This window comes from Triturus cristatus, chromosome 8 (assembly GCF_964204655.1).
Source record: "Triturus cristatus chromosome 8, aTriCri1.1, whole genome shotgun sequence".
NCBI classification, from domain to species: Eukaryota; Metazoa; Chordata; class Amphibia; order Caudata; family Salamandridae; genus Triturus; species Triturus cristatus.
In genome coordinates this window covers 402348518-402375862 of record NC_140591.1, presented here as the reverse complement: position 1 = coordinate 402375862, position 27345 = coordinate 402348518, and the positions used below count along the sequence as shown (strand labels likewise).

The window sequence follows — 27345 nt, the reverse complement described above, 5'->3', positions numbered from 1 at the left end:
TCATCTATGGGGCGACAGGCACACTGCACTTTGGGGGGGCTGTTCGGGCTCATGCAGGGGTGCAGGGAGGGGGGAGTTCTGTTGGGACGGGTGGGTTGGGGTGGGGTGTTCGTTTTTTCCGCAAGGCAAACCCTTTACTGTATTGGTGTTTTTGAGGTGCTCTCGGGGGGACGAGTGATGGCTTCTGTATGTGATGGGGGTAGGGACTTGACTTTATTGTCTTGGAACGTTAATGGACTGGGGGACAGGATTAAGCGAGGTGTGGTCCTGCAGTATCTGAAACGAATTTCGCCAGATGTGGTCTTTCTGCAGGAGACACACCTTATTGGTAATTCCTTCTTTGCCATGAATCGGCGTGGCTATCGTTTGGTGGCCCACTCGGGCTTCACGTCTGGCTCGCGGGGGGTGGGCATCATGGTTAAGAACTCGCTCCCGCTGGAAATAGATGAGGTGCGCCATGATGAGAGGGGACGCTACACTGCCTTGGTGGGGAGAATGGAGGGCAAAGTGGTTGTCTTTGTTTCAGTGTATGTCCCACTGGGGCTACAGTCTACCACTTTTGCGGACCTGGGGCGCCTCCTCCTTGACCTTCCGGGGGGGCTTCTGGTGGTTGGGGGGGATTTCAATGCGGTGGTTTCTGGGACTATGGATCGTCACCCCCCTAGGGACCTCCCCCGGGCGCAGGCATGGCTGTCCGGCCTTTTAGATACATTGGGATTGGTGGACTGCTGGCGCTTAAAACATCCCACGCAGCTGCAATACACCTTCCATTTGGGTGCCCATGGTAGCCTCTCGCGGCTTGATCATATCCTTGTCCCTGCGGCCTATGCTGGGAGGGTGGGAGAGGTGCGCCATCTGGCGCGGGGTATTTCAGATCACTCCCCGCTCCTGTTGCACTTTGGTGTTCTCCCGAGGGGGGAGGGCAGGGTAGCTCCAATCAATGCCTGGTATCTGCGCGACCCCACTATTCGCGCTGACCTGATTAAATCCTTGCAGCGGTATTTCGAGGAGAATGTGGGGTCTGTCCCTTCGGCTATCTCCCTTTGGGAGGCCTTCAGGACAGTTATTAGGGGGGAGGCCCTCTCCTTCATACCCCATGCCCGGAGGCGCGAGCAGGAGGAGGTGACCCGAGTGGAGGCCGAAATTACTGAACTAGAGGGTGATTTGGGGAGTGGGGTGACGGATGCTGCACTGCATGTTTTACACCTTAAGCAAGCGGCCTATAGGGCCCTCGTCACGGAGGCAGCCAGGGGCCTCAGTAGAGAGCAACAGGGGCGACTGTATGATGTGGGTGATAAGGCTGGTAAATTGATTGCGTGGTTGGATAAAAAGGAGAGAGCGAGTCGTGTGGTTCTGCTGATTGAGAGGATGGATGGTGTACCTGTCACCGAGCCAGAAGACATTGTCTCTTGCTTCGCGGATTATTTCCGCGAGGTGTATTCCCCGGTCTCTCCCTGCTCGGAGGCGGACTCTCATGCCCTGCTTCGAGATATCGCGCTGCCCTCCCTTTCGGTGGAGGACAGGGAGTCGTTGGATGCTGCTCCTACCTCGGACGAAATTGCCCTCGCTATACGCTCTGTTGCATCTGGCAAGGCCATGGGCCCGAACGGCATCCCTATCGAGTTGTATAAGCTGCGACCGGACGTACTGGCACCCCACCTCCGCGCGATGTTCCTTGCGGCCCACTCGCGGGGGCTCCCTCCCGCCGGACCAACGTCTGGCTACAATCGTGGTGATCCACAAGGAGGGGAAACCCCGAGACCGGGTTACCTCCTATCGGCCTATCTCGCTCTTGAATGCGGAGCCCAAAATCCTTGCCAAGGTGCTTGCCAACCGGCTGGTCGGCGTGGTGGGCGATTTGGTCCACCAAGACCAGTCTGGCTTTATCCCCCATCGCAACACGGCCCTCAATCTGCGGCGCTTGCACGGGGTGCTCGCGCGTGTTCCGTTTGTGCGGGAGCCGGCCATCTTGGCGTCCTTAGACGCCACCATGGCGTTTGACACGCTCGAATGGCCATACATTTGGGCGATGCTGGCGAAATTTGGATTTGGACCGGGATTCATCAGCTGGGTCAAATTGTTGTACTCGGGCCCGTTAGCGCAGGTGGTAGTGAATGGGCGAGTCTCGGCCCCGTTCGCGCTGGGACGGGGCACGCGACAGGGTTGCCCCTTGTCGCCGCTCCTGTTTGCATTGGCCTTTGAACCCCTGGCGGAGTGGCTGCGGTGGCACCCTTCCATCCGTGGTCTCCGTTGGACCCCCGAGTATGAGGACCGCGTGTCCCTCTACGCTGACGATATCCTTTTGTACCTAGCCTCCCCGCGCAAATCACTGATTGTCCTGGTTGATGTCCTGCTCTCCTTTGGCCGTAACTCAGGCCTTGTCATCAACTGGGCTAAATCATGTGTCTATGTGCTTTCCGGGGAGCCTCCCGCGGGGATGTCCGATCCAGATTGCCTCGCAGGGGTTTCGGTACCTGGGTGTCTATATCACGCTGGACCCGGCGGCCCGCTACGAGCGAAACTTGCTTCCCCCCCTCCAGCGCTTGAAGGAGGACGTCGCGCGCTGGCGGCACCTGCCGCTTTCGCCGCTCGGCCGGGCGGCATTGTTTAAGATGATGTCATTGCCGCGCTTCCTGTACGCTCTCCAGAACACTATGGACCTAGTCCCGGCGCGCTACTTCCGTGAGGTGGAGAGTCTACAGCGCCGCCTGTTCTGGGACGGGAGGCCGCGTATAGCCCTGGCGAAGTTGACGCTCCCGTGGTATGACGGGGGGGATTGCCCTCCCGGACATTAAGCGGTATTACTGGGCCTCCCAGCTAGCTGCAATTAATCACGGCCTCTATGGGCCCGCCTTGAACCCGGCATTTGAAATGGACAAGATGCTCCTGCCCGGTGGCGACTACAATCGAGCACTCTACTCTGGCGCGCCGGATCCCCGCTTGACGGGGCCCACGCGTGTCATGGTGCGGGTGTGGCACGCGGCCAATGCAGCTATGGGGTGGAAGGACCGTTTGACCCGGGCGTCGCCGTTGTATGCGCCTCAGCGGTTGGGCTCCCTGTGGACCTCGAAGGGCTTCGAGAAGTGGGACACGATTGGCATCAGTAAAGTGGGGGACCTCTGGACGAGAGGGGGATTTAAAACATTCGAGACGCTGCAGACGGAGTTTCAGCTGCAGGGCAGTGAATACTTTCGGTACTTGCAGGTCCGTCATGCGCTGGGCTCCGTCTTCCCAGACGCCGCCTCCATCCCGGAGTCTTCCCCCCTGGAGGATAGAGTGCTGGATGGCCACGTTCCGGATAGCACGATCTCCCTCATTTACAAAAAATTGATTAATGACCGCTCGGGCCTGCTGACCGGCCTCCGTGAGGCTTGGGTTGCCGACGGGCTGGAGTTGGACGACGAAGACTGGATTTCCGCGGTGGCCTCTCCGAAGGAGGTGGCCATACCGGCTCTCCTTCGCTTCGTCCAGCTTAAGATACTCCACCGGGTTTACATGACGGGGCCAAGGCTTCTGCGTATGGGTTATGCTGAGGATGGGTTGTGTAAGCGTGGGTGTGGTGCTTTGGCGACTTTTTTGCATATTTTGTGGGAATGCCCGAAGGTGGAGCGATTCTGGCGTGGTGTGCATGAGGTCCTGCGTCTGGTCACGCATGTCGCACTGTTGCCTGAAGCGAGGAGATGCTTGCTGAATGTGTGGGAACCAACTGATTACTCGGTTCCGCAGACGCGATGGGTGACTCTGGGATATATGATAGCTAAGCGTGACATCGCTCAACTGTGGGGATCCCAGCGGCCCCCGGCGGTGTCGGCCTGGAAAGAACATATGGATTGGTGCATGTTCCGCGAAAAGGTGGTGTATGTGGCGAGGGGCAAGCCTGGGGCGTGGGTGAAAATATGGGGCCCCTGGAACGCCTACCGCGGGGGTATTTGCGAGCCACCACTGCTGCCTGCTGCCTCACCGGCTCCGTCCCCCTAGTTGACCCCCTCCCCCAGCCCCGGGCACAGAGTTCCCCCAGTCCTGGACTTGTTTCCCTTCCCCCTCTTCAGATTCCTGTGGATGGTCGGGGTCCCTCATTCGAGGAGCACGTGTGATTACCTTCGATTGCGGGTTGCCTTGCGGGTGTGTTTTTTTTATGTTGTTGCGTGTGTATAAAATGAAACCGTATTGTGGGCTAAGAGTCATGTGGCCCACGTCGTTTATGTCTCCTGATTTGCTTCTCTGTAACGCCAAGTGCCCTTCTGTAAGTTTGTCAGGTGCTCCTGTCACTCTAGCGGCCGGCCGGAAGGTTGTAGGCCCATACTTGTATATACTTGAGATTGCAATAAACGGTTTCAAAAAAAAAAAAAAAAAAAAATGCAGTCAAATTTGTAGAGTTTATGGAGACGCAGAACCTTGACCTGGCCTTCGTCACTGATACCTGGGCAGATATAACCTCCGACCCGCACTACTAGCAGGTTTTAGGATCTGTATACCTGACCGCCTGATAAGAGTCGTGGCGTCGCTATAATCTTCAGAGACCATTTTAAAACGGTTTGTAGCCCTCTCCCCAATATACAACTATGTGAGGCCATAATTATTTTAATTGAGTTAATTAGGCATTACTCCTTTGACGGACTTCTACTTTACCTCCCTCCTTGGTCCAGAGCAGCACTTACGCAAACCATTGGTAGTCTCATAGAATTAAAAGCCAGTTTAGCAGACGTCACAATCCTGGGTGATTTTAATTATCACCTGGGAAAACTCATTAGATGTAGACTCGTCTAACCTATTGGACCATATGGCAAGTGAAGGTCTAATGCAGATAGTTGGGGGTTCCACACATGAAGCAGACCATCTACTCGATGGCATTTTTATGGACAACCCACAGTTTAAACAGATATCTTCTCTCCCTATGGCTTGGTCCGACCATAAGGCGATCATGTTTGAGAAAAGAGTTGTCTGTTTTCCCTTAGGAAGCACAGTCCTGCTTCAATGATGCTCCACAGGCGGCGAACAGCTTCATTCCTCTCTCATCCGTTTAACAATGTCGCTCTCTTCGGACTTGGGTATAGCCTTTATTAATGGTTAGGCTCATCACTAACCTAGGTAGCCCCAGTAAAAAGTCATCCTAGTTGCAAGATCAATCCATCTGGGCCTTGGTTTAATCAAAGTCTCAGACGCAAAAAACAGTAACGTAGGAGATCTGAATGTAAATGGAGGCTTGATTACATAACCGCTGACAAAGATTTATAAAACCAATATTCCAACCTAAAAAAAAAAACTGATCCAAACCGAGTTACTTCACTGCAAAAATAGAAGATGCACAAATTCCTCAAAGGCTTTATTTGCAACAGTTTTTAAACTATAGAATCTTCCTGAAGCAATAAATCCCAATATCGATCAACTATTTTGCAACAAGCTTGCATTCTACTTTCAAGATAAAGTCAAATCAGTGTAAGACTCCTTTGCCGATGCTAATCAAATTGTAGACCTATACAATAGACTGTCGAGATGCAACTATAACCCCAGTACGAATACTCTATCTCACTTTGGGCCATTGATCGTTGATCAGACATTAAAAATCTTAAATCGAGTCAAATCTGGCTCACCCCGGGACCCTTGCCCAGCCAGAATAATTCATCTGGTTCCTGAGGTGATCACCACGAATCTTACAAACATTTTTAATAATCTGTTCGAGGCAGGCTAGTTTCCAAAAGACTGGAAGATAGGGTAAATTCTTCCATTGCTTAAAAAACCCAACCTTGATGCTGGCAACCCTAATAACTATAGACCCACCACTCTGCTATCATTACTGGCCAAAATTCTCTAGAAAGTAGTTAATCAGGAATTGACTATTTTTGTGGACAAAAACAAGAGCCGTGATCAACACAAATTCCGTAGTCATCATAGCACTGAGCTAGCACTGATCAAAGCTACGGATGAAATTAGACAATAGATTGTGGGGGAAACGCGGGCCTGGTCTTATTAGATCTTTCGGCTGTGTTTGACACAGTTAATCATACTTTCCTAATCAAACTCTAATCGATTGACAGTAAAGATAATGCACTCCAGTTCATCACTTCCTTCTTAGCCGATTGAATCCATACCATTTCGCTTGGGGACCTTGCATCACCAGCCTTCTCTCTCCCTTGTGGGATGCCTCGGGGCTCTTCCCAGAGTCCTACCCTAATCAATCTATGTCTCCCCACTTGCAGCGTTGATCAAATCCTACGGTTTTGCTCTAGTCTCGTATGCTGACGATATAGATTGTCTTCGTAACAGGTAATCCTGAAGCCACGGCAGTTCAGTTTCGATTGCATGCTCCATATTGGTAACTGGATGCGCAATAACTGTTTGAAGCTGAACTCCACAAAAACTGAGGTTTCACTGTTTGGTAATAACCCCTCCTTTTGGTCCTCCAGTTGGCGGCCTCAAGAATTGGGAACCCTGCCCACCCCAAGTAGTAAAGCAAAAAAACCTGGGAGTAATTATTGATACCAAGCTATCCTTCGAAGGACCGAAAAATCACACCACCTCCTCGTGTTTCTATAGCCTGAAAATTCTCAGGAAAAGTCTTGCCCTATGTTCCACTTATGTTTTAGAAAAACAATGGTTCTGGTATGGCCACAAAGGTCCCAAGTAAAAGTCTCCCCGTTGGGGGCACTGTACTGGAATTGGAATAGATAGTTAATATCTTAGGGAGCGATAAGTAATATGTACAGGGACATGTAGGTAAAAATAACGTATGTTTATTTTATGAAAAATATTCAGGTGCTCACATAGATTAGTGACAACAAGCTTGACGTGAAAAGTGAGGGTGACTTTAAAACATAGGCATCGCATTGACGACAAATATTGGAACTCCTCAAGAATTTACAGATTGCAAGGATTTCCTGTTGTAGGGGGTCGAGGGAGTTTCGATCGCAGCTATTCGAGATCATCTTCAGGACATAACAATGTGAGCAAGCTGAATCTAAAAAAGATATTATTTATGTTATAGTCTGGTCCCTGGTTTTATTTATATATATTTATATATATATATATATATATATATATAATCTATGCGAAAACGTCGATCAGAAGAAAGACCAGAGGACACAGCGGGGTACTCAGTGGCAGACCTTTATTCACCGTGGCTTGCTGGCATAATGCATTTCGGCTACATGCCTTCCTCAGATGCCTTTTTCCCACAGGGAATCACTTAGTCCCACCTTTATAATTCGTGCTGCGTTCCTATTGGCTGGAACGACGCAGGCTCCGCTTCGCAGCTGTTGTCTGATTTTGAGGACTTCGAATCCCAGCATGCACTTGTCAGGTAAGTGTCCTGGGCGGAGCTGCGTTGAAGATATGCCAATTAAGGGAGGGAAGGGGCAAATACATGCCAAGTTGATCCCCCAATTCATGTGCTGAAGGCCGCCTCTGGTCCCCAACGCCACCACCACCAGAGCGAGAATCAAACCGGGTCGTGACATGCAGGTGCAATGATCCTGCGTCTCCATCAATGACGGACTGCAGCTTGCAGCGGCCCCTGGCTCGGTCAAGTTCTGGGGCGGGCCCTTGAATATCCAATACCTTGGAGCATCTGCGAGTTTTGCCAATATTATCATGGGCCACTTGTATGGCGGGTCCTCTGTGAACGCGCTACTGGCCAGCACGTGAAGAAATGCGAAAACGTCGATCAGAAGAAAGACCAGAGGACACAGCGGGGTACTCAGTGGCAGACCTTTATTCACCGTGGCTTGCTGGCATAATGCATTTCGAAAAGTGAGGGTGACTTTAAAACATAGGCATCGCATTGACGACAAATTTTGGAACTCCTCAAGAATTTACAGATTGCAAGGATTTCCTGTTGTAGGGGGTCGAGGGCGTTTCGATCGCAGCTATTCGAGATCATCTTCAGGACATAACAATGTGAGCAAGCTGAATCTAAAAAAGATATTATTTATGTTATAGTCTGGTCCCTGGTTATATATATATATATATATCTACTGGCAGTTGCCAGTAGATAGTTATAGTTGGGACCGTGTTTCCATAGGAAATCTGAAAATTCTATTTTGAATAACTTTGGCGCCGGTTGACGGATCCTTGGGAAATTTTCAAAACTAATGGGGCGCTCCGCTCAGCTCCTACCCTGAAAGTCTCGGGGTGATTCGTCAAGCGGGGGCTGAGAAAAAAGGGGGGTCCCAAAACACGTTTTCCCCATGCATTTTCCGATAGGACCTTTAGTCGAAGGTACAGCCCGAACGGCTGAACAGAATTACTTGAAATTTGGCAAAGAGGTAGTCCTCAGGTCAGGGATGTGCCTTTTGCATATATGGTGTCAATCTGTTCAGTAGTTCCTGAGAAAATTGCAGTTAAAAGCACATAAATATCTATAGCCGTGCGAGAGCGTAATTCTGATTGGTGGTTACATGTCAGTCAACATTCGAATCGGTCGAAATCAGGAAGTGTTGTCCGCCATTTTGTGTGTGACAGTGAAAAAGAAAGGTGGAGAACGTGAAAAGGGGGCAGGGTACAGAGTTCCTGACCCCCCTAGCTTTTGTCAGGGGGTCCCTGAAGGACCATGAAGGGTGAAACATTTAATTTTTTTTTTTTTTTAAATCGCGAGGAGCGCGCACGGCGGAAAAAAAATAAAAAAAAATAGAATTCAAGTTCAAGTGTTTAGATGTTAGGTGGCTCTAAAAAGAGCCGTTGTATTAATAGAGGGACAGAGGAACAGAAAAATGGCAAATTATAGGGTGCCGCACGTGTGCTGCTGTATCTTGCTCTCTATTAGGGGAATGCTGGTGTCCCCATAAGAGAGTAGAGCATTGCACGCATTGCACCGTATATGCACCCTCTTAAACAGAGGGTGTATATCCAGAGGAACAGAAGCAGGTGAAGCTGCCGCCGCAGATGGAAGTGCTCGGCTGAGCTGCTGCCGATGTGGTCTGCTGAGCTGCTGGAGGGTTTTCTCTAGCAGCTCGAGCATAAGCCACAGGATGTACATCTCTAACATGCCTGATCATAGTGAAGATACTAAGAGTATTTCTTTTTAGGATCTCCTCTTGATAAGACACGATCACAAAGAGTGCAGGTGACTTTTGGAGCATTCACCTTCTTCTGCCCCTGTGGAAATGTAAAAAATTGCCATATAAAAGAGTCTTTCTGTTTCCTCTGTCTCACAAGGGTCTCCTGCTCACTCCCAGAAGATGACTGCTGCTCTGCCATTCTCAAGTACTGGAGTACTGGAAAAGCTGCTCAGCTCCTTCTCCCAGGGAATCAGAAGTAATAATGAGGAGTGTGTGTGGTGTTGGGAAGTTTCTGGAACTGAAACTACTATAAACCAACAAAGTGTTGTTTCTAAATCACATGACTTGCCGTGCGCGCACTGTGCGCGCACGGAGCACGCGCGCATACGTGCACGGAGCACGTGCGCATGCGCGTACGGAGCACGTGCGTATGGAGCACGCACGACGTATGCATGCGCACACGGAGCACGTACGCATGCGCGCACCGTGCGCGCTCTGACAAAAACCCTTTAAAAAAAGTGTTTATGTTTATAGAAGATTTTAACTATGCTGTTCAACTCTATCCCAAAAAAAAAAACCAGCCATTCCATATTACAGGATAAAGTTAATCTATAACTATATATATATATATATATATATATATATATATATATATATATATATATATATATATATTATATGTGTGTGTGTATATATATAATATATGTGTGTGTGTGTATATATATATATATATATATATGTAGCTTATTGTAAAATAAATATGTAAAAAATATAATAATACATTCATAAATTAGCATTTAAAAAAACCTCGCAAAGTCACTTAAAAAACCATAGGTTTCACACACGTTATAGTTGGGAATTAGCATTTAAAAAAACCTTGCAAATTCACTGAAAAAACCGTAGGTTTCACACATGTTATAGTTAGCTGGACATTTCACTCGTAAAAAACCAATGAAATTCCCCCGTTATAGTTAGTTCAGCTAACTATAACTCGCGCCCCCGCAATCCACTGATGACGTCACGCATGACATAAATTACCACATCTTCTCGCACCCTAATATAACCTTTGATACACCGACTCAAAATTTCAGAGTTCCATCCTAAAAACCATACATACTCCAATACCAATAACTCCATACCCACTTATTAACTGTTAGGCCTACATACACCTCCACTCATTCACCTGTACAGTCACTCATACTTGCATTCACTCCATACAAGACTATCATATGCATTTATACACCTATATAGACACTCACACCACCAATCATCCATAGAGGTACTCTCACACCTAGTCAGTCATGCAAATAATTACACTCCCATTGACTCACCTATGCGGTTATACACACTCCAGTTCACTTACTCAAAAATAGTATCACATTCTTGCGCTCTTATAGAAACCTTGATACAAGCACACACTCATCCATACAGTCACTCTCACAATCACACACTCTCACATCTACCCACTTATATACTCTTACACGCATATATACTGCCTTTCACATATGTAGTTAGTCACAAATGTACCACTGAGATATACATTCAATCCCTAACACACCCATACATACACTCACTCAACCATACAGTCCATCACAGATGCACTCTTAAAACCATGCACCCATAGAATCACCCACTCCCACATCTAAGCATAGTCACACACACCCTACCCACACAAACACTCTGGAACCCATACAGCTACTGAGACTAGCAATCAATAACTCATATAGACACTTATATAGGTATTCACAAAACCATACCGCCACTTATACACCAACATACAGACACATACAGACATTTACACAGATTAGTCACTAGTCTGCAGTAAGATACATTTAATGACTCACTTATAGAGTCAATTACGCACCACAGAAAATCATCCATTTACACACTTGTACACCCACTTATTCTTCAACAGGCCTTTCCCTATATATATTAAACATATTTAAACTGTTCAGAAACACATAGACTATGGATGATGTCATCAGTGATGTCATCAGTGATGTCAATTGAGATGTCATCAGTGATGTCATCAGTGATGTCACTGACCATGTCATGAGTGATGTAATATGTGACGTCATCAGCAGTGGATTGCGGGCGCGCGAGTTATAGTTAGCTGAACTAACTATAACGGGGGAATTTCATTGTTTTTTTACGAGTGAAATGTCTAGCTAACTATAACCTGTGTGAAACCTATAGTTTTTTCAGTGAATTTGTAAGGTTTTTTTAAATGCTAATTCCCAACTATAACGTGTGTGAAACCTATGGTTTTTTTCAGATATATAGTAATTCCTAAATTACAAATAAATCGCACCACCTCCTCGTGTTTCTATAGCCTGAAAATTCTCAGGAAAGACTTGCCCTATGTTCCACTAAGCCTGCAAAAAACGGTAGTCACTGCCCTCATTTCTTATGAAGTGGACTACTGTAACGTGCTCTTCATTAATATTCAAAAACATTCTGCACAAGTTGCTGAACGCGGCAGCCCGGTTGCTGCTGGGTATCCCAAAACAAATCTGCATCTCCAGCTTTGGTCCAACTACACTAGCTCCCCATTGGTAAACGCATCTAATTTAAAACGCTCTGCATAGCCTTTAGGGCAAAACAAGGCCTTGGTCCAGATTACCTGATACTTTTCCACTGCTACACCCCAGCACGTTCACTGCGCTCATTCACTATTGGAAATCTTGTAGTCCCTAGATTAAAAAAACGTTAACTGGGGAGGGAGGGGATTTGTAACTTTTATGATGAGGCTGTGGAACTCTCCTCCAACAGAACTAAAAAACAAATCAAATCTACTGGAATTCAGGAAGAATTTAAAAACTTGGGTTTTTACTGAATAGCTTCACTATCTTTCATAACACATTTGATTCCTCAGTCTGGCTTAGCGCCTAGATGCCTCCCGTAATTGTTGTGCTTTAAAAATCTTATTTTCAAGGTTCTCCAGAATCCCTACAAATCTAAGGTTTGAATACAGGGTGATTTGTCTAACTCTGCTTGCTTATCTTTTTAGGGCTTTTAATTCTTTGTCCAACCCACTCAAGTGTCTGAGTAGTGCTACTCTGATCCTCCAAATCAGAAGCCCTGTGTTCCAATTCATCAAGCCTGCTAGTAATACTAGAAGGTTTCTGATCAATACCATTTAGCTTACTCTCTAGATACACCATAGCCTGGCCTTGGGAGGTTTTGATAACTCTTAACGTCTGACAAAATAGTCTCCAATAATGAGTGAAGCAAAGGCTCCAGAGTGTAGGCTGCTAGCAATGTAGTAGGTAATTGCTCACCCGAAGTTCCCAATGGGATCTGTGCCTAGCCCTGGTAATGTGGGATGATGTAATCGGTAGTCTTCATGTTGGTTATCTTGAGACCTTAATGGAGCCAATGGAACCAAACTTGAAACGGCAGGATCCAGCTGTGGAGATTCTTAGCCCTTGCTGACCATGCTAACAGAATTAAGTGCTACGCAATTTGCTCCATGCCGCCGATTGAGTAAACCTAGGGTATTTTTGGTCCTTATTCTGCAGTAAACTGAGACTTAGAGCATTAGAACAGTGACCTGCTGGTGAGTACTTGCGGCTCTACTATCCAATGAGCGTGCAGAATCAGTTTTTGTGCAAGACCATTGGGGATTTTTATGTAGCCCTTTTAATAAATGCAGACTTGCATGGAATGGATGAGGACGATTCAGTTTGACTTGATGCAGCAGCATAATGTTTGGAAAATGCAGAGTCTAAAGCGGGCTTGCCCTTCTGCAGGGAATTCCTTAAGCTGTACTGCTTCATGGGGGTGAAAACGATGCTTACAAAGGAGCCTACACCACACAGTTAGCAAACAGTCACTTAAATTGCCTGCCTTCTTCCGGACTCCTGCGCAGCAGTATAACTTGTCACTTAGTAGCTGAAGTACTTTAGTGATGTCCACTTTCTTGCCCTTCCCACCCCCCGCCCTCCACATTCCCAAACTCCTTGAGAGCAACAAAGTGGAACTTCTCATTTGACTGGAGTTTGTAGGTTGATTTTTTTGTTTTTGTTTTTTTTCTCCCTTTTTTTCTTTTTTAGGCTGGTAGCCTGGAGTGAAGTGGGGAGGATTCCAGATTTAACCCCTGAAAAACCACAGAGGTGGATAAAACAACGAATTCCCCAGGCCGTCGTGCCACCAGGTCTTTTTACCATTTTCCAGCTCTCTGCTGGGGTGAAGGACTGCTGAAATTTTGAATGGCTAATTTGCCCTCCTCTCGGTCAGAGAGAAGGCGCACTGAGATGCTGCTATTGCCATTGCTGCTGCTGAGCTCTCACCCAGAGCTCTGACGTTGGGGGGGGGGGGGGGGGGGACTCTCACTCGCTCACTATGACTCTGTTGGTAATTCGCTTTGTGGCATAGCTTGGTGATTCGTTGAGTGCGCCCTCACGCACTGGAAGTCCGTCCGGGACCTCAAAGCTGTACATCACTAAACACAGGAAAGTCACTGGCTTCACACAAATCCCTCCAAGCGAAGGACCGGCATTCAAGGCCACTCCCATGAGAAGTAATCTTCGCGTTCAGAAGTTCTCTGGTAAGTCAAAGCGGAAGAAAGCTAAGTGGGACTTAACCCCATCCTGCCACTCTATCAATAAAGAAGTCGCATGGGCATAAGGTGCCGATTTAATCTTGCTCCTGATCTCCCATTGAGGAGCAGTTTCTGCACCTGTTCTCGATGTGCTCTGGACCATTGGCGACGTGTCGGGTCATCGGTTTTACGGCAGCCATGCTGCGCATCTTTGGCATTTTTTGGCTCCCTCTGGTGAGCCTTCAGGACCCAAGGATCTGCAGGGGCTCCCAGTTGCATTACTGCTGATGGATCTGTCCTAGAAAGAACAATAATATCTCAACTGGTGTAATTCAAGTAAGACAGTTAAACAGGCATGTCAAATACATTTCAGCAAGGAAGAAGAGAGACTCTTGGGAACAAAAACTATTTGATTGGAAGGTGCACTATGCATCGTGTATTTAAAACACAATTAAGTACAGTTGTAACAGCACTGTAAGCATGAAATTGCATAGAAACAACCCGAAATTGACCTTGGTGCTAATTGTGTAAGTGACACAAGTGACGACGCAAGTGACAGGTGTATTCAGCGGAAAATGGCGCAGAGTGAGATTGGTGACTTAATATACGCAGTGAGTAATGGTGGTCCCGGTTTAACATTGGAGAGCTGCACACTGGTACTGACATTTGTTTTGTGCTTCGCATCCAAGGTTGTAGAAGGAGTTAAACAAGAAACTGACTTCTGTGCAGGGAAAGCATTTATATATGGCTCACTGTCACTTCTGGGGCAGACTGAAGCCTATATTGAGCTGCATGTTGCCACCTAGGAGCTCAAAGGACAATTGCAATGATGTTTCTGGATCTAGTCTGGTTCTTGAGGAAGGTTCTAAAGGTGAAGTATACATCAGAAAGAGCATTACTGCAGGTAAGTAACTTGTCATTTTGCGTACTTGATAGCTACTAGCAAATTTCACTACCATTGCTGTGGTCTTATTGCCGAAAAGAAGTAATCGGCTTACTATTATATTTGGAGTTTATGAATATTAGCGAAGATCCATTGACAGAAGAAGTTAAACGACTGGGTACCAGTTCTCGTTCATGGGCCGCTTCATTAAAATAACTCCTGTGAAATCAAGGAAATGAAGCAAAGTTTTGATAAAGGCAGTCAAAAAGATCTGAGGCTAACTGTCATGGTGCTGCTTGCTGGATTTGTAGTGGTCCGATTGAAGCCCAAAGTGACTGCAGTTTTTCTCAATCGTAAGCTGTATGCTAATGACGAAAAATGTCCTTCCCTTTTTAAAAGGTGGAAAGGGAAGAGCTGTTTTAGTGCTGCCAAGTGCTATGTTTTTTTTCTTCTCTTCTCTATAGTAGTGTGGTTTGATATTCTCAATTTTGTTTTTGAAAAGATCAAAAATGTCAGACGTTGCCTATTGGTGATCATCCATATATATTTTTGAGAGGTTTTTCTCTCAACAGAAGTGTTCTGGTATCCTACATGTGGGCAGCACTTTATGGTTTATGAATTTTTAATGAAGATATCCTTCACTAATAACTAGTTTCTCACCGGCATGTAGCTTTTTTTTTTTTTTCTTTTTCTTTTTCCAGTGCAAACGTTGCCTGGACTGACGTCTCCTCTTAAGAATCAGTCCATTGTTGTATGGACTAGGTCCTATTTAAAACAATAATTGGACACAAAATATAAAGGACCAGAAAAATGAGGCCTTGTCAACTAAGAAAAGGGAATTCTTGCGCTAGTACTATATCTTTTAATAGTCTGGCTCTTCTGCAGAAGGCACTTTTTGAGAGTCTAAGGGATGGGAGAGTCTTTCCTAGAAACTTTTACTCCAGGTCCTGGTCTGAGCTCAAATGGATAAATGCAGCTTTTTATGGCCGATTATAAGCTCCAAAACTGGGAAAATTTGAGCAACTTTGAGTTCTGCCTCTGCAAAGGAATTCATTTTTAGCCTATTTGTAAGGCAATACCTGGGCACTGATGTACTTGTTCAAACATTACATCGGAATGTGTATTTTTGTTTAATGTAATTTTTTTTTTTTTTTAATTGATCTTTGTCATATTACACCCTGCATTACAGAGAAACCATTATCATACTTGTATAGCATGGCTTATACCCTGAGCGGGTATCCAGGCATTGTGTCGCAGGAATCTGTCAAAGAGGCAAGTTTTGAATCCCTTCCTGAAGTGGGTCAGCGAGGCGGAGGTGAAGGGCGGGGGGAAGGGGGGGTGGTGGTGCGGTATTTCAGGCATTGGCGACGTGGTGGGCGAAGGAACATCCTCTGCAGTGGTGGATGCATGGTATGAGGGAGAGGTGAGCGTAGGTCAGTGGAAATGCAGGCAGTGGTAAATGCAGGCAGGTCGCTGTTTGTGAGTCGTCTTGGACAGGTTTAGGATGAATCTGGCAGCTGCATTGTGGATCGTCTGGAGTCTTTGCGTGAGTTAGGTGGTGCCTGCATAGAGCGCATTGCCGTAGTCTAGTCGGCGGGTGAGGAGGGCCTGTGTCACTGTTTTCCTGGTGCTGATTGGGAGCCATTTGAAGACTTTGCTGAGCGTGTAGAAGCAGGCTGAGGAAACTGCATTGACCTAACTTTTCATAGAGTTCGCTGCCAGGATGATGCCAAGGTTGCAGGCATGATCTTTCGGCGTGGTAGTGGGAAAGGGGTCCTCCAGCCACCAGGAGTCCTTCCATAGCGTGGTGTCTGCCGAAGATCAGGACTTCATTTTTATCAGTGTTGAGCTTCAGGCAGATGTTATTCATCCAGGCTGAGACTTTCTTCATACATTTGTGGAATTCGGTCTTTGAGGTGGGGTCTGCTGAGGACGAACTGGGTATCGTCTGGGTAGGAGATGCTGTGTAATCTGATAATGTCTAAGTGGTGTCATGTAGATTTTGATGGGGGTTTGACCGCGGGATGAGCCTTGAGGTAAGCTGCAGATGGTGCAGTCTGGTTGTGAGGGGAAGGGAGGAAGGCGGACACTCTGGGTGCTCCCAGTGAGAGTATGCCATCCATCTGAGCCCACCATTTGTGATACCTATTCTATCAATGAGTGTGTGGTGGGAGACTTAAGGCTGCTTAGAGGTCCAGCAGGATCAGGGCAACTGATTCTCCCCTGTCAGGTAGGGTGCGGGTGTCGTCTGTTGTGGCAATACGGGCTGTCTCGGTGCTGTGGTTGGCTCTGAAACCTGATTGGGAAAGGTCCAGTAGCTTGTTCCTTTCCAGGTGTTCAGTGAGTTGGAGGTTGATGGCCTACTCCAGGACTCTGACGGGGAACGGGAGCAGAGAGATGGGATGGTAGTGTTTGAGTTTGCTGGGGTCTGCTGAAGGTTTCTTGAGGGGGCGGTGCTGAGGCGGTTGGGGGTTAGGAGGAAATCCTCACCTCCCAAGTGTTTCAAGGTGTCTGGAAAGGTTACTGTGGTTATGGAGGCGTTGAGGGTGGTTGTGAGCTGGTGGCTGATCTCTTCTCTTCGAATGTCTAAAAGTCGGTGGGGTTGGCATGGTTGGTGTTCCAGAGTGGATGGCGTTCATAAGTTAGTGTTTGGTGTGCGGAGCTGTTCCCATGTGGTACGAAGGTGGTCGCCAGTGGTAGTCGATGGGTTTCGGAGGAAGTCAGAGGGATGGGGATCGACGTTTCTAATGATGATTGCTATCATGTGGAAGTGGTCAGCTAGGGTGTTGAAAAGTTCCTGGGAAGAGGGTATCGAGTTTTCGGTAGCTGATGGGCAGGTGAACTCAGACTATGGTGAAAAGTTCCTTGGTTTGGTTGGTGCTGGTCTTGATCCAGTGGGTCAGGGCCTCCTTTTTATGCAACTTTGAGCTAGCGGTGGTAGTCATTGAGGGCTGATTTGAAGGTGGTTCGGTCGGTGTGGTTCCTGCTGGTGCACCATCTTTCCAGTTGTTTGCACCTGTGCTTCAACGCCTTAAGTTCCGGAGTGTACCAGCTTGCTTGTTTGGTAGGTCTGTGCATTTTATCTGGTTTGGAGGGACTGACTCAGTTGGCTGTGCTGGTGATCCAGGTGTTGAAGTTGCCTACTGCCTGGTCCAAGTAGGTTGTGACGTTAAACTGTGTGCTGCTGAGGGCATCGATCCATTGTTGCTGGGTGAACTTGGTCCGGTTGTGGTAGGGGGTGCTGGGGTGGTGCAGGGAGGTCCGGCGAAGGTGACTTGTTTCCAGGTGTCTGGAAAGGTGGCTGTGGTTATGGAGGGATTGCTGTGTCTGGTTATGTTGCTGTACAGGAAAATGGGGTCCAGCTTGTGTCCTGCTTTGGGTGTGTGGTTGGTGACCAGCTGCTTGAAGCAGATATTGTCCAAGCTTTTCAGGAGGCCGGTTCATGGTACTGGCGATCTGTATGCTAGGGTGGCTTTGATGGTGATCTTGTCTGTGCGGAGAGGTCATGTGTTCCCACATCGACATGGTTTTGTCATCGGTGGTGGTGCAGGTGATTGATTCCTTGTGTACGATGGCAATGCCACCTCTGTGTCTGTTGGTGTTTTTTGCGGTGTTTCATCGTATAGCCGCTGGGTGTTGCTGTGGCGATGTCGTGGGCTGATGTGCGGGGTGAGCCAGGTCTCCGTAATAAAGGTAATGTCAGGGTGAAGATGTTGTCCCAGACTTCGGTGGCGTTGATCAGGAGGCAGCTGAGTTGTTTGGAAGGGGGGGGGGGGTCGGCATCTGGGGATGGCACTGGTTGCTGTGGTGAGGGTTGGTGCTGGGGTGGAGGGGAATCTGCATCAGATGCAGGTGAAAAGTCCTGCTGTAGAGCAGGGCGAGGCAGCAGCAGTTGAGTATTTGTGGGTGTGCGGGGGAGCAGGGTTCCTGGCGCTGGGCACAATACAGGCATAGGCTGGCTTGCCTTTGCCAAAAACGGGTTATTGCCAAAATGTAGAACTGCCCAGCTCCTTCCCTCCCTTCGCGCCCCCCACTCCCCCCCCCCCCTCCTCCACTATACATCATCCAGGTAACCCAAACCATTTGTTCTGATATAATTATGAAACATTTGGTAAAGATCAAGATCCCTAGGCGTCGAGCCATATACAGTAAATGCTTTGTGTTCACTTTGATGCAAGGCTTTTTTGAGGTCAGATAGTTAATTATCATGGGTGAGCTAGGCCTGGTGTAGGATGGAAAACTGACTTTTTAAACATTCCAAGAGACCAACTTGGAACTCCTGGGCGTTCTCTAATTGGTTGTCCTGTCACACCCTCCTGATATCCTCCTTCCTGCTACATAGCTCTATCAGTTGGAACCTAGTGTGTTCTCCGATCACGTTATAGATCCAAGTGATTCGGTGTCCTCCCCCTTCCTTTTGGAATAGCGCTTGCAGAGCGGTGTGGAGTGGGGGTGTATGGGTTTGCTCATCTAATGTGGGCCAGAGAGCCCAGAGTGTATTGTGGAGTTATCTGTATGTTGGGAATTGGCCTGGTGGCATGTCGTGATCCGTGACAAGCTGGTCGAGGGTGAGTATCCATCAGCGAAGACATCACCTACTGTGGCTAAAGGGAGTTCATGCCAAAGCCTCAGGTCGGCTGTGGGAGGGCGTTGCATACCCTGCGGCGGGAGTGCTGGGGTCCATGGTGAAATGTGGCGTGTAAAAAATAAACGCTAGATATGCATTTCCAGGCTACCCTCTTCTGTAAAGACCACTGGAAGAGCGGCATCTTTCCAGGGAGTAGATAACCTTTAAATGTGGCCAGTTTAAGGGGTCATGCCCCTGACCTGTCTCGCTTAGGTCCCGCCTTCTGCGCCAGCCAACAGGACAGTGTGGTAGGCCTCAAAAGAGGGGGCGTCCATGCCGACTGGCAACTGCAGCTTTGCCAATGGTATGCGGTGGAGTTTCCCATGGGTACTCTCAGAAGGGTGCTTAGCTTCCGAAAAAAGGGTTGGGGAGGAACAAAGGGAAGATGTGTAAATTAACAGGAGTTTGCTGGGGGTGAACTACTGTTTTTGACAGGGCCATTCTCACAGTAACCGCTACGAGAAGCTGTTTCCAGAACAGAGCTCTGTTTCAGTAAGGTCGGGGCTTTTCTCAGGTTACCATCTAATATAGCAGCTGAAGAGTTATAAAGTTCCACCCCGAGATATCGGACAGTGGTACCTTGCCAGCTGAGGGTGGAGCCCCCAAGCAGCACCTCCTGTGGGCGGGTTTTGGAGCACAGCGGATAAAGACTTTATTTGGCCCAGTTTACGTTGAGGCCTGCAGTGCGGGCAAATGCTTCCAATGTTGCCTTAATGGTCATAAGATTGGTGCATATGTCGCAGAGGTGGAGCAGCAGATAGTCTTTGTATTGGGATGCTGCATGTATGCCATTGTCTTGAGGGATTCCCCAATCGTACTCCTCCCTGTGAAGACTGATACAGAGGGGCTCCATTGCCATCGCAAAAAGAGGGGCGGGGGGAGGAAGACATTGCGGTCTAACCCCCTCGTCCTACCTAGAAGGACCATAAGATGGGCTGCCCCATTGGCACCCACAGCGTGGATTTATATAAAGTAGTTTATTTTAGGAGGTGGTTGCCCACTCCAATGCGGGCCAGTACACGAAGGTGGTAGTCCCACATGAGCATGTCGAATGCCTTTTTAAAAGTCCAAAAACTGTCCGGCTGAGTGGTGGAATTGTTTTGGAGATTGATCCTGTATAAGAGCAGTGTAATATTTTGGGATGTGCTCCAGCCAGGGACGGAGCAGTTTTTGTCAGGGTGGATGATCTCCGGGAGAATCCATGCGTATCTGTCTTGTAGTTTGTATTCTTATTGGCCAATCGCCTTGCTAGGCACCAACTTGGTTGGATCACTGTCTAGTTTTGGGAGCGCAACCATGGGAGACTCACTGAGTGATTTAGACAGTTCCCCGGTATTTAGGGCTTCATTGTACATCTCCAACAAGCAGGGCGTGAGGTCCATGGGCAAAGTGGTGTAATACCCAATGGGCAGGCCGTCGAGGCCCGGGTTTGGTTTCTAGCCAAGTCACGGATGGCTTGCTTCACATCACCGGTCAAGATTGGCACATCTAAGCTAAGATGTGAGGGATGGAAAGCCAAGACAGAAAGGCATCTACAGCATCTTCAGCAGGGAGGGGCAGGTACTTTGTATATAGCAGAGTAGTATTAGAAGTACGAGCTCAACATGCCGGTTTGCGTTTAGAGGGTGCCTCCAGTAGCTGAAGAGCTTTTTAGTATAGGGCTCCAGCAGGTGTCTTGGCAAAGTGCCCAGGCAAGTAGTTGGCTGGACTCGTCTCCCTCGTGATGTGTGCTGGTTGCGTAGACGTTGAAGTTAAAACACTGCAGTCGCTCTAAAAGAGTGATGTGTTGCTTCTTGTCCTCAGCTAGTGCGGCGGGTCTCCTAGATGCATTGATATCAGTCTCCCTCTTCAGTGCTGGCAGAAGCCATTTAACAGTCTACCTCTGTGTCTAAGGTTCTACGCACCTCCGCGACCAACTTGAGTGTCCCATTCTATTGTTGTAGTGGATGCTGAGTTGTGGTTCTTTGAAGTACTGGCGAATATGGGACACTTGTGCACGAAGTGAGGGATCCTCCAGGCAATCTATGAGTAGATGCCATGTGTGTGTCAGGGGAGCCGGCTATTCCATTGCACATCTAACCATGCCAAATCCTTCATTTAAATTTTTTTTATCTACTACTTTTGTCTTTAGTTTATGCTAATTTTATAGTAGTAGGAGATTTTAACTTCTGGGCAAAACTCCCTTTTGTATCCGTTGACAGTCAGATTTGTGAGTAGTATGGTGGTCCTGGATCTCCCTCAGAGTTCAGAAACCAATCCATCAAAAAGGTCATGCGCTGAACCACATTTTTGGGTCCATAGATACAATGCACTGTGATTAAATTGTATCCTGGGTATGAAGTAACCATTACTTGGTTGATTTTTCTCCTGTAAGCAAACATCTGAAGTTTTTTTTTTTTTTTTTTTTTTTTTTTAATAAAAGCAGAATACCGCTGGGGATATAAACTCATGGGCCAAATTATCAACACCTGCCTTTGTCAACAAATTTAGTTGGAATCCTATCGCCCATAATCAGGTCACGACAATCAAAAGATCTAAGATGTATATTCAGTGGGTGGAGATCGTGTTGGATACTCCATCCACTGCCACTAAAGAAGTTCAGTCCTAAGCAGGGCAGACCTTCGACCATCTGTAACATTCCCCTACTTAAAGAAGTCAAAGCAGGTTTCAAGTAGTTGAAGGTTATGGCATTTTGATTATTCTGCCTCTGCTGGATTGGTGTTAAAGAAAATAATATATAATCTTTGCTAAAACTGCATTTTATGCTATCAAAATCCTAGCAGCCGAAAACTCCTGAAGGGAAATCTTTCAGGTAATCTACTTTCTAACCTCTCTCGTGTGCATTTGCTGTGGTGGAGAATTCTCAGGATATGGCAGACAAACTTACTAACTACTTTGAGGAAAAATTACTACCATCTGTCCATTGATGGCAAGGTGTAAAGATAGTCTTCTAATGCCAAACATGAATAGATCTTGCCCAGCTGTGTGAGGTAACACTCACAGGGTTCTCCTGTCCTGTTTTGTCATCTAGGGCAAACAAACAACTCCCCGCCTCCACTTAGAACATCTGGAGTCATGTTCAGTTCATTTATATTGCTAAAGCATTTGTCATGTTTACCTTTTGGACACCGTTTCACCTAATGTTTCGAAAGCTGCCATTGCAGATCTTGCTGCATCTCTGGTAGGCGTGCAATAACTCTAGCTCAAGCATGTGTCCCACTGGAGTGGAAAAAGGCTCTGATAGCGCCCTATCACAGATCCACCTATCCCATCCAACTTTAGGCCAATATCTTTACTACCTGTTGCTGTTATAATGCTTGAAAGAAATGTTCTCTGGATTTATGGAACCAAATCGCATCTTGAATCCTGTTCAGTCTGGATTCCTTTCCTTGCACATCATGGAAACTGCTTTGCTGTTGGACAAATTGCAAATGTCGACAAATATGGCAGAATCTTCTGCATTTCTGTGTTGGTCTTGTCTGCAGCATTTGAAATTGCATTCCATCCTGTTATCTCCTGTTCCTGATAGGATTTGCACCACTGCGCTGCTGATTCCAATCGAAAAGGAGAGGTCCAAAGCATTATATCTGCCTCTTATGTCAGTATACCTCAAAGCATGCCGCTAGGGTCTGCTTTAAACTCGGCTGTTTGAACCAACTGACAAATACAGATGTTAAAGTTAGATCGTTTTGGTCTTAACTGCATGAACTATGCAGATGATACCCAATTAATTGTCTTAGACAAATCTGGTGCAGGCCCTTTCAAGTTATTCAATCAATACATAACTGCAATCTTGTCTTGGCCAGAACTTAATCGCTTTAAGTTCCATTGTGACAAAACCAATGTGCTGTGGATAAACCATTTTTAATCAATTGGAACTTTACCATCTAAATTCTGGCTCCATCCTGGTGCAATTCCCCCATGTCCAACGAAGATGGTGAAAAACATAGGTTTTTATTTCGATCCTTTGTGATCGCTGGAAAAGCAAGTTAATCATTTCTCTGCCACCTGCTTCCCCTTGTTTAGGGTAATGATGAAGATTTCACCACTTCTTCTTAAAGTGGCCTGCTGGCTGGTGACCAACACAACTCTTGAAACTCTTTTGTTGGCTAAACAGCTGTACTCGTTAATGAACTACAAAGGATCCAAAATGCCACTGATAAATGTGTTCTCTCATTCCTGCTTCTCTCTTTTGCCTCTAATGTACTGAACAATCTGCACTGGATTCCGGTGGAAAAGGGAATCTTTTTTAAATACCGGTCAAGTCTTTAGAGCTCTGTATGACACCGGCCCTTCCTACTGGAGGGAAAATGTGTGAGTATATACATACGTTCCTAGTCGCTCTCTCCAATCCAAGGAGACGTTCCTGTTAACATTAACAAGTTTTAGGAGGGATTGTTCTAGAGGTAGGGCCTTCTCTGAGGTGGCAGCCAAACTTTGGCACTGACTTGCTCATGTATCACACAGGATGGTGCAGTTCAGGAGTTTTATAGAAGCTAGTCTACCTTTTTTTATTGACCATCTTGCCTAATCATTTCAATGGAGCTGGTCTGCCCTCAAAGTAGGCTGGGGTTGCCATCATTAAAGTAGCTTTTCTGTCATTTTGTGATCGTAATCGCAACTAGGGTCACAATTGTCTTTATTTGTGATATTTGGGTCATGCTGGTTGGTATGATCACTTATCCTGATTGGTTTATAGTGGTGGTTTCTGAGCTGTTAAGTTTCCCTCTAGTACAGCAGTTTTAAAGTGCTCTTTATAGAATGTGATTATTTTCTTAATATTGAACTATAGACCATTATCTGCACTAAAGACCCTAGTTCAGTAATCTGTGAACTGATTTGATTTAACCAATATTTCATATGAAATAGTTCTGTTATCCTTGCTTTGTCTATCTACTGTTGAGATGAGTGTGTAGTTTTATTCAGTGTTCATGAATAGTAATGAAGATTTTGTACCCGAGAAGGAAACTTCATTAATCGCCCTACTCTTCTCTGGAAGCTCATGAAAATCGAAATTAAAATGATGCCCAAGATATTTTTCTCATCGGACTCTTTTTCTAAATTTGTCGATTTTAAATTAGATGCTAACGTTATTTTGTAACCGTTCTGGCGTTTTTATTATTTTAATAACTGTCCTTACATCAGTACCCTATTTTTAATTTTAAAGGGAGTTTTTGTTTTGACATATGTTAGAAAGATTTAGGAATGTGATCAATATGCCCAGGAAGGCTATCTGGGATTAATGTGTTTCATGCTGGTATCCACTCTGTTATAACCTTTATTTCTTAGTTTTATACATTTATTGTATTTTATCTCCCTTTTCACTGTAGGAAGATAAAGAAAATGCAGGGAAGCAACCTGTTCAAGTGAATCCAGTGGAAAGGACTGGGATTACTGTACTTCACACAATTCAGTCTCCCAACTTGTGTGCAGTCTCTGTGATTAGCAAAGATTTTGAAAATCTTCGATTAGAGGAAGAAAAATCTCTATCTTTGGAACAAAATACTGCAGCTATTTCACGTAGTCAATCATTGGTGAAAAGTGTTGCAGATAAACATTCAGTGGCGGACACAGGCAATGCTGGCGCCCAAATCACCAAAAAGGCACTGCACGGTTTGGAGAAACTTAATTCTGATGCCAAACTGACCAAAAAACCTATCCGTGGAGTTTTTCGTGGGAGAGTAGTACAATCCAAGATAAGCTCACTCTGGAAAGTGTCGGATGATGAAAGCCAGGCAAAGGCTTCAGTTCTTTCTAACAACTTGGCGAAATCCCAGCCTTCAAACAATTCAACTGCTGGTCTAGGAAATAATGCACATTTCACGATTAAATCTTCACATAAAGAGTCGAATTGCCCTTTGAACAAGGCACATTCTGTAGGTGTTTCAAAACTCCCTGCAAAACATTCTGCTTCCACTGTTAAACCCGCTGGAAAAAAACAGTCCTCTGTTCCTGCCAGGATGACCAGAGTAGCACACTATGTTAAAGTGAGTAGCACTGCTTTTTCTGCACAGGGAACTGCACCCCGGCTTAACAGTTGCTCAGACTTTGATCACAAAATGAAGCCTACAACCGGTGCAGAACTGCCCAGTGGTAAAATGCATCCTTCTAGATCGATCAAAGTATGTAAAGAAAGCACAAAGAAGCAATTATCTACTGCTAGTGCAGAACTGCCCATTGGTAAAATGCAGCCTTCTAAATCGTTCAACGTATGTAAAGATGTCCAGAGCAAAGAGAAGCCATTATCTACTGCTGTTACTGTGGGGAAAAACTCTTGCCGGCATCCAGTAAAACAGTGTCTTCCTACTGGCCAAGGAGATGCACCTGGAGCTAGGCAGTCGCGGGTCTCAAAAACAACAACTTTGGCTTCCTCAACCACCATTTCTGCACCTTTCCGTCCCAAAGCAGTATCTGAAATCCTTACTGCTGCTTCTACTAGATTTGTACATCCAAAGGAGTCTGCAGAAGAGCGGAGGTAATTCTCATGTATTTTTATTTTTTATTTTTAATAGAAAGATTCATTGCTTGTGATGTTGATTCCATACGAATTGTATGTTTTAGACTATTTTTATGTGGCTTCCTTAGCATTCCATTATAATAAATACTGTTTTTGAAATTCAGTTATCACTGCTTTGACATCGAATTGGTGAGCATTCGGGTCCGAAGCCTGTCCTCTATTGGATGCTGATCCACTTCATCATCAGGCAAAGAGACTGTAGGTGGCAATGGAATGGTAGCTGACTGTTGCCGTCTCTATCCTGTCAGCTGCTAGTCCATACAAAACCTCTGCTGACGGGAGGTCGAGGGGGGTATTTCAGGCCCAGCTTGACAGATGCAGTATAGTAGAGTCCCTGTGCATAACTCCCTCATAGGTTCTCTACCCCTGCACTCCAGGTAGTTGGCTGAGAAGGGAAAGATAATTTAGGTTGGGCATACACATCCTAACATTTTATTATGGTTATCTGAACCAGAGGTGGAAAACTTCCTGTTGGCCAAGTGGTGACATCCTAGGTAACTCTAGCTTCGCTGTTCATCTGATATCAGTCGCAAACCCTCAGTGGGGGAACTGTTATTGATTGCTACCCACCAATATTTCTTTATGTTGAGAATAGATATCTGCTCAGTGATTTTAAACCAAGTAAAATTTGTATTTCAATACTTGGTTTAGACAGTTAGCATATATCTTTGTCCGTGCTGTTACAGGTTACAAATGTAATTATTGGTGAATAGCTTCCTTGGCTGAACAGAGTGAAAGCAAAATACTAACTGGCTATTCAATTGTTCGTTGCCAAGCACCAATATGCATTGCATGGTATTACATAAACACTGCTACTTGAAACTGCAGTATTTTGTAACCAGTTGGATTCAATAATGAGAAAATTCAGTATGGAGGCCAGAGTACATATATCACCAGTGACGGTCTAGTGAGCTTTGAAAACGACTAGGGTTCAACAGTTGCCCCAAATTGAATTGAACAAGCTAGACATCCCTTCTTCGTTCTCTTAACCACCTATTCCAAGCTCATCCTCTGAGCTTATTTTGAAATAAATGAGCCAAATTGTTTTTTTTTTTTTTTTTTTTTTTGGCAGTTTTTAGGGTTTTTTTCTTCCCCTACAAGTTGAATAGTCTCCATTACACCAGTGGTGAGCATAGGGCCTATTACATAGCAGCAATGGCCTCCAAGCATACGTCCATAATTCCATGATGACCATTATGCTAGGAAGGAAACCATTGGTGTCATCAATCAGAGATGGAGCTTTCACATACACACCACTCCTGCAAACACCAGCATGAATGTTGTCACAAGCACACATATTGAAATAGGTGAAAAATAGCACCTGTGCTTACAAAACTTACACCTTATCAGTCCATTCAGGCAGCTGCTCCTGGGTGGTAGTTAGAAGTGTTTGTGAAAGGGCTGTGTCCCCACCCTCCTCCCCACCTACCCCGTGGCTCCACTGAAAGTGACAAGCTGACGTCCCTGCTAACAATGTCCCCAGTGCCAGAGCTCTTTCCCAAAACTGTACAATTGTCCCCCCTTCCCCAATTGGCAAAGTCTTTAGTACCCTCTATAAGTCTCTAGTAAATGGTACCTAGGGTCTGCGGTACTAAAGAGGGTTCCTAAGGGCTGCAGCACAAAGTTTGCCACCCTAAGGAACTCCTCACCAAGCACATGCAAAACTGCCATTGCAGGCTGCTTGTCTTGGTGCAGACAAAAGTGAAAAACAGTACGTCCCACATCCCTGTCATATGCCCTAACACTACATGTAATATTTGTAACTTAATCCTACAGCAGGCC

At 46.3% G+C, this 27345-nt stretch overlaps 1 protein-coding gene across 2 annotated transcripts in view; it reads left to right on the top strand.

The window, feature by feature from the left end:
- The window catches only part of CKAP2 (cytoskeleton associated protein 2), a 147193-nt gene that overhangs the window by 42455 nt on the left and 77393 nt on the right, over positions 1-27345 (top strand). For both annotated transcript variants that reach the window (XM_085621781.1, XM_085621782.1), the window contains one exon: positions 24377-25521. In XM_085621781.1, coding sequence (XP_085477907.1) covers positions 24377-25521 — 1145 coding nt within the window. The remainder of the gene's footprint in view (positions 1-24376; positions 25522-27345) is intronic.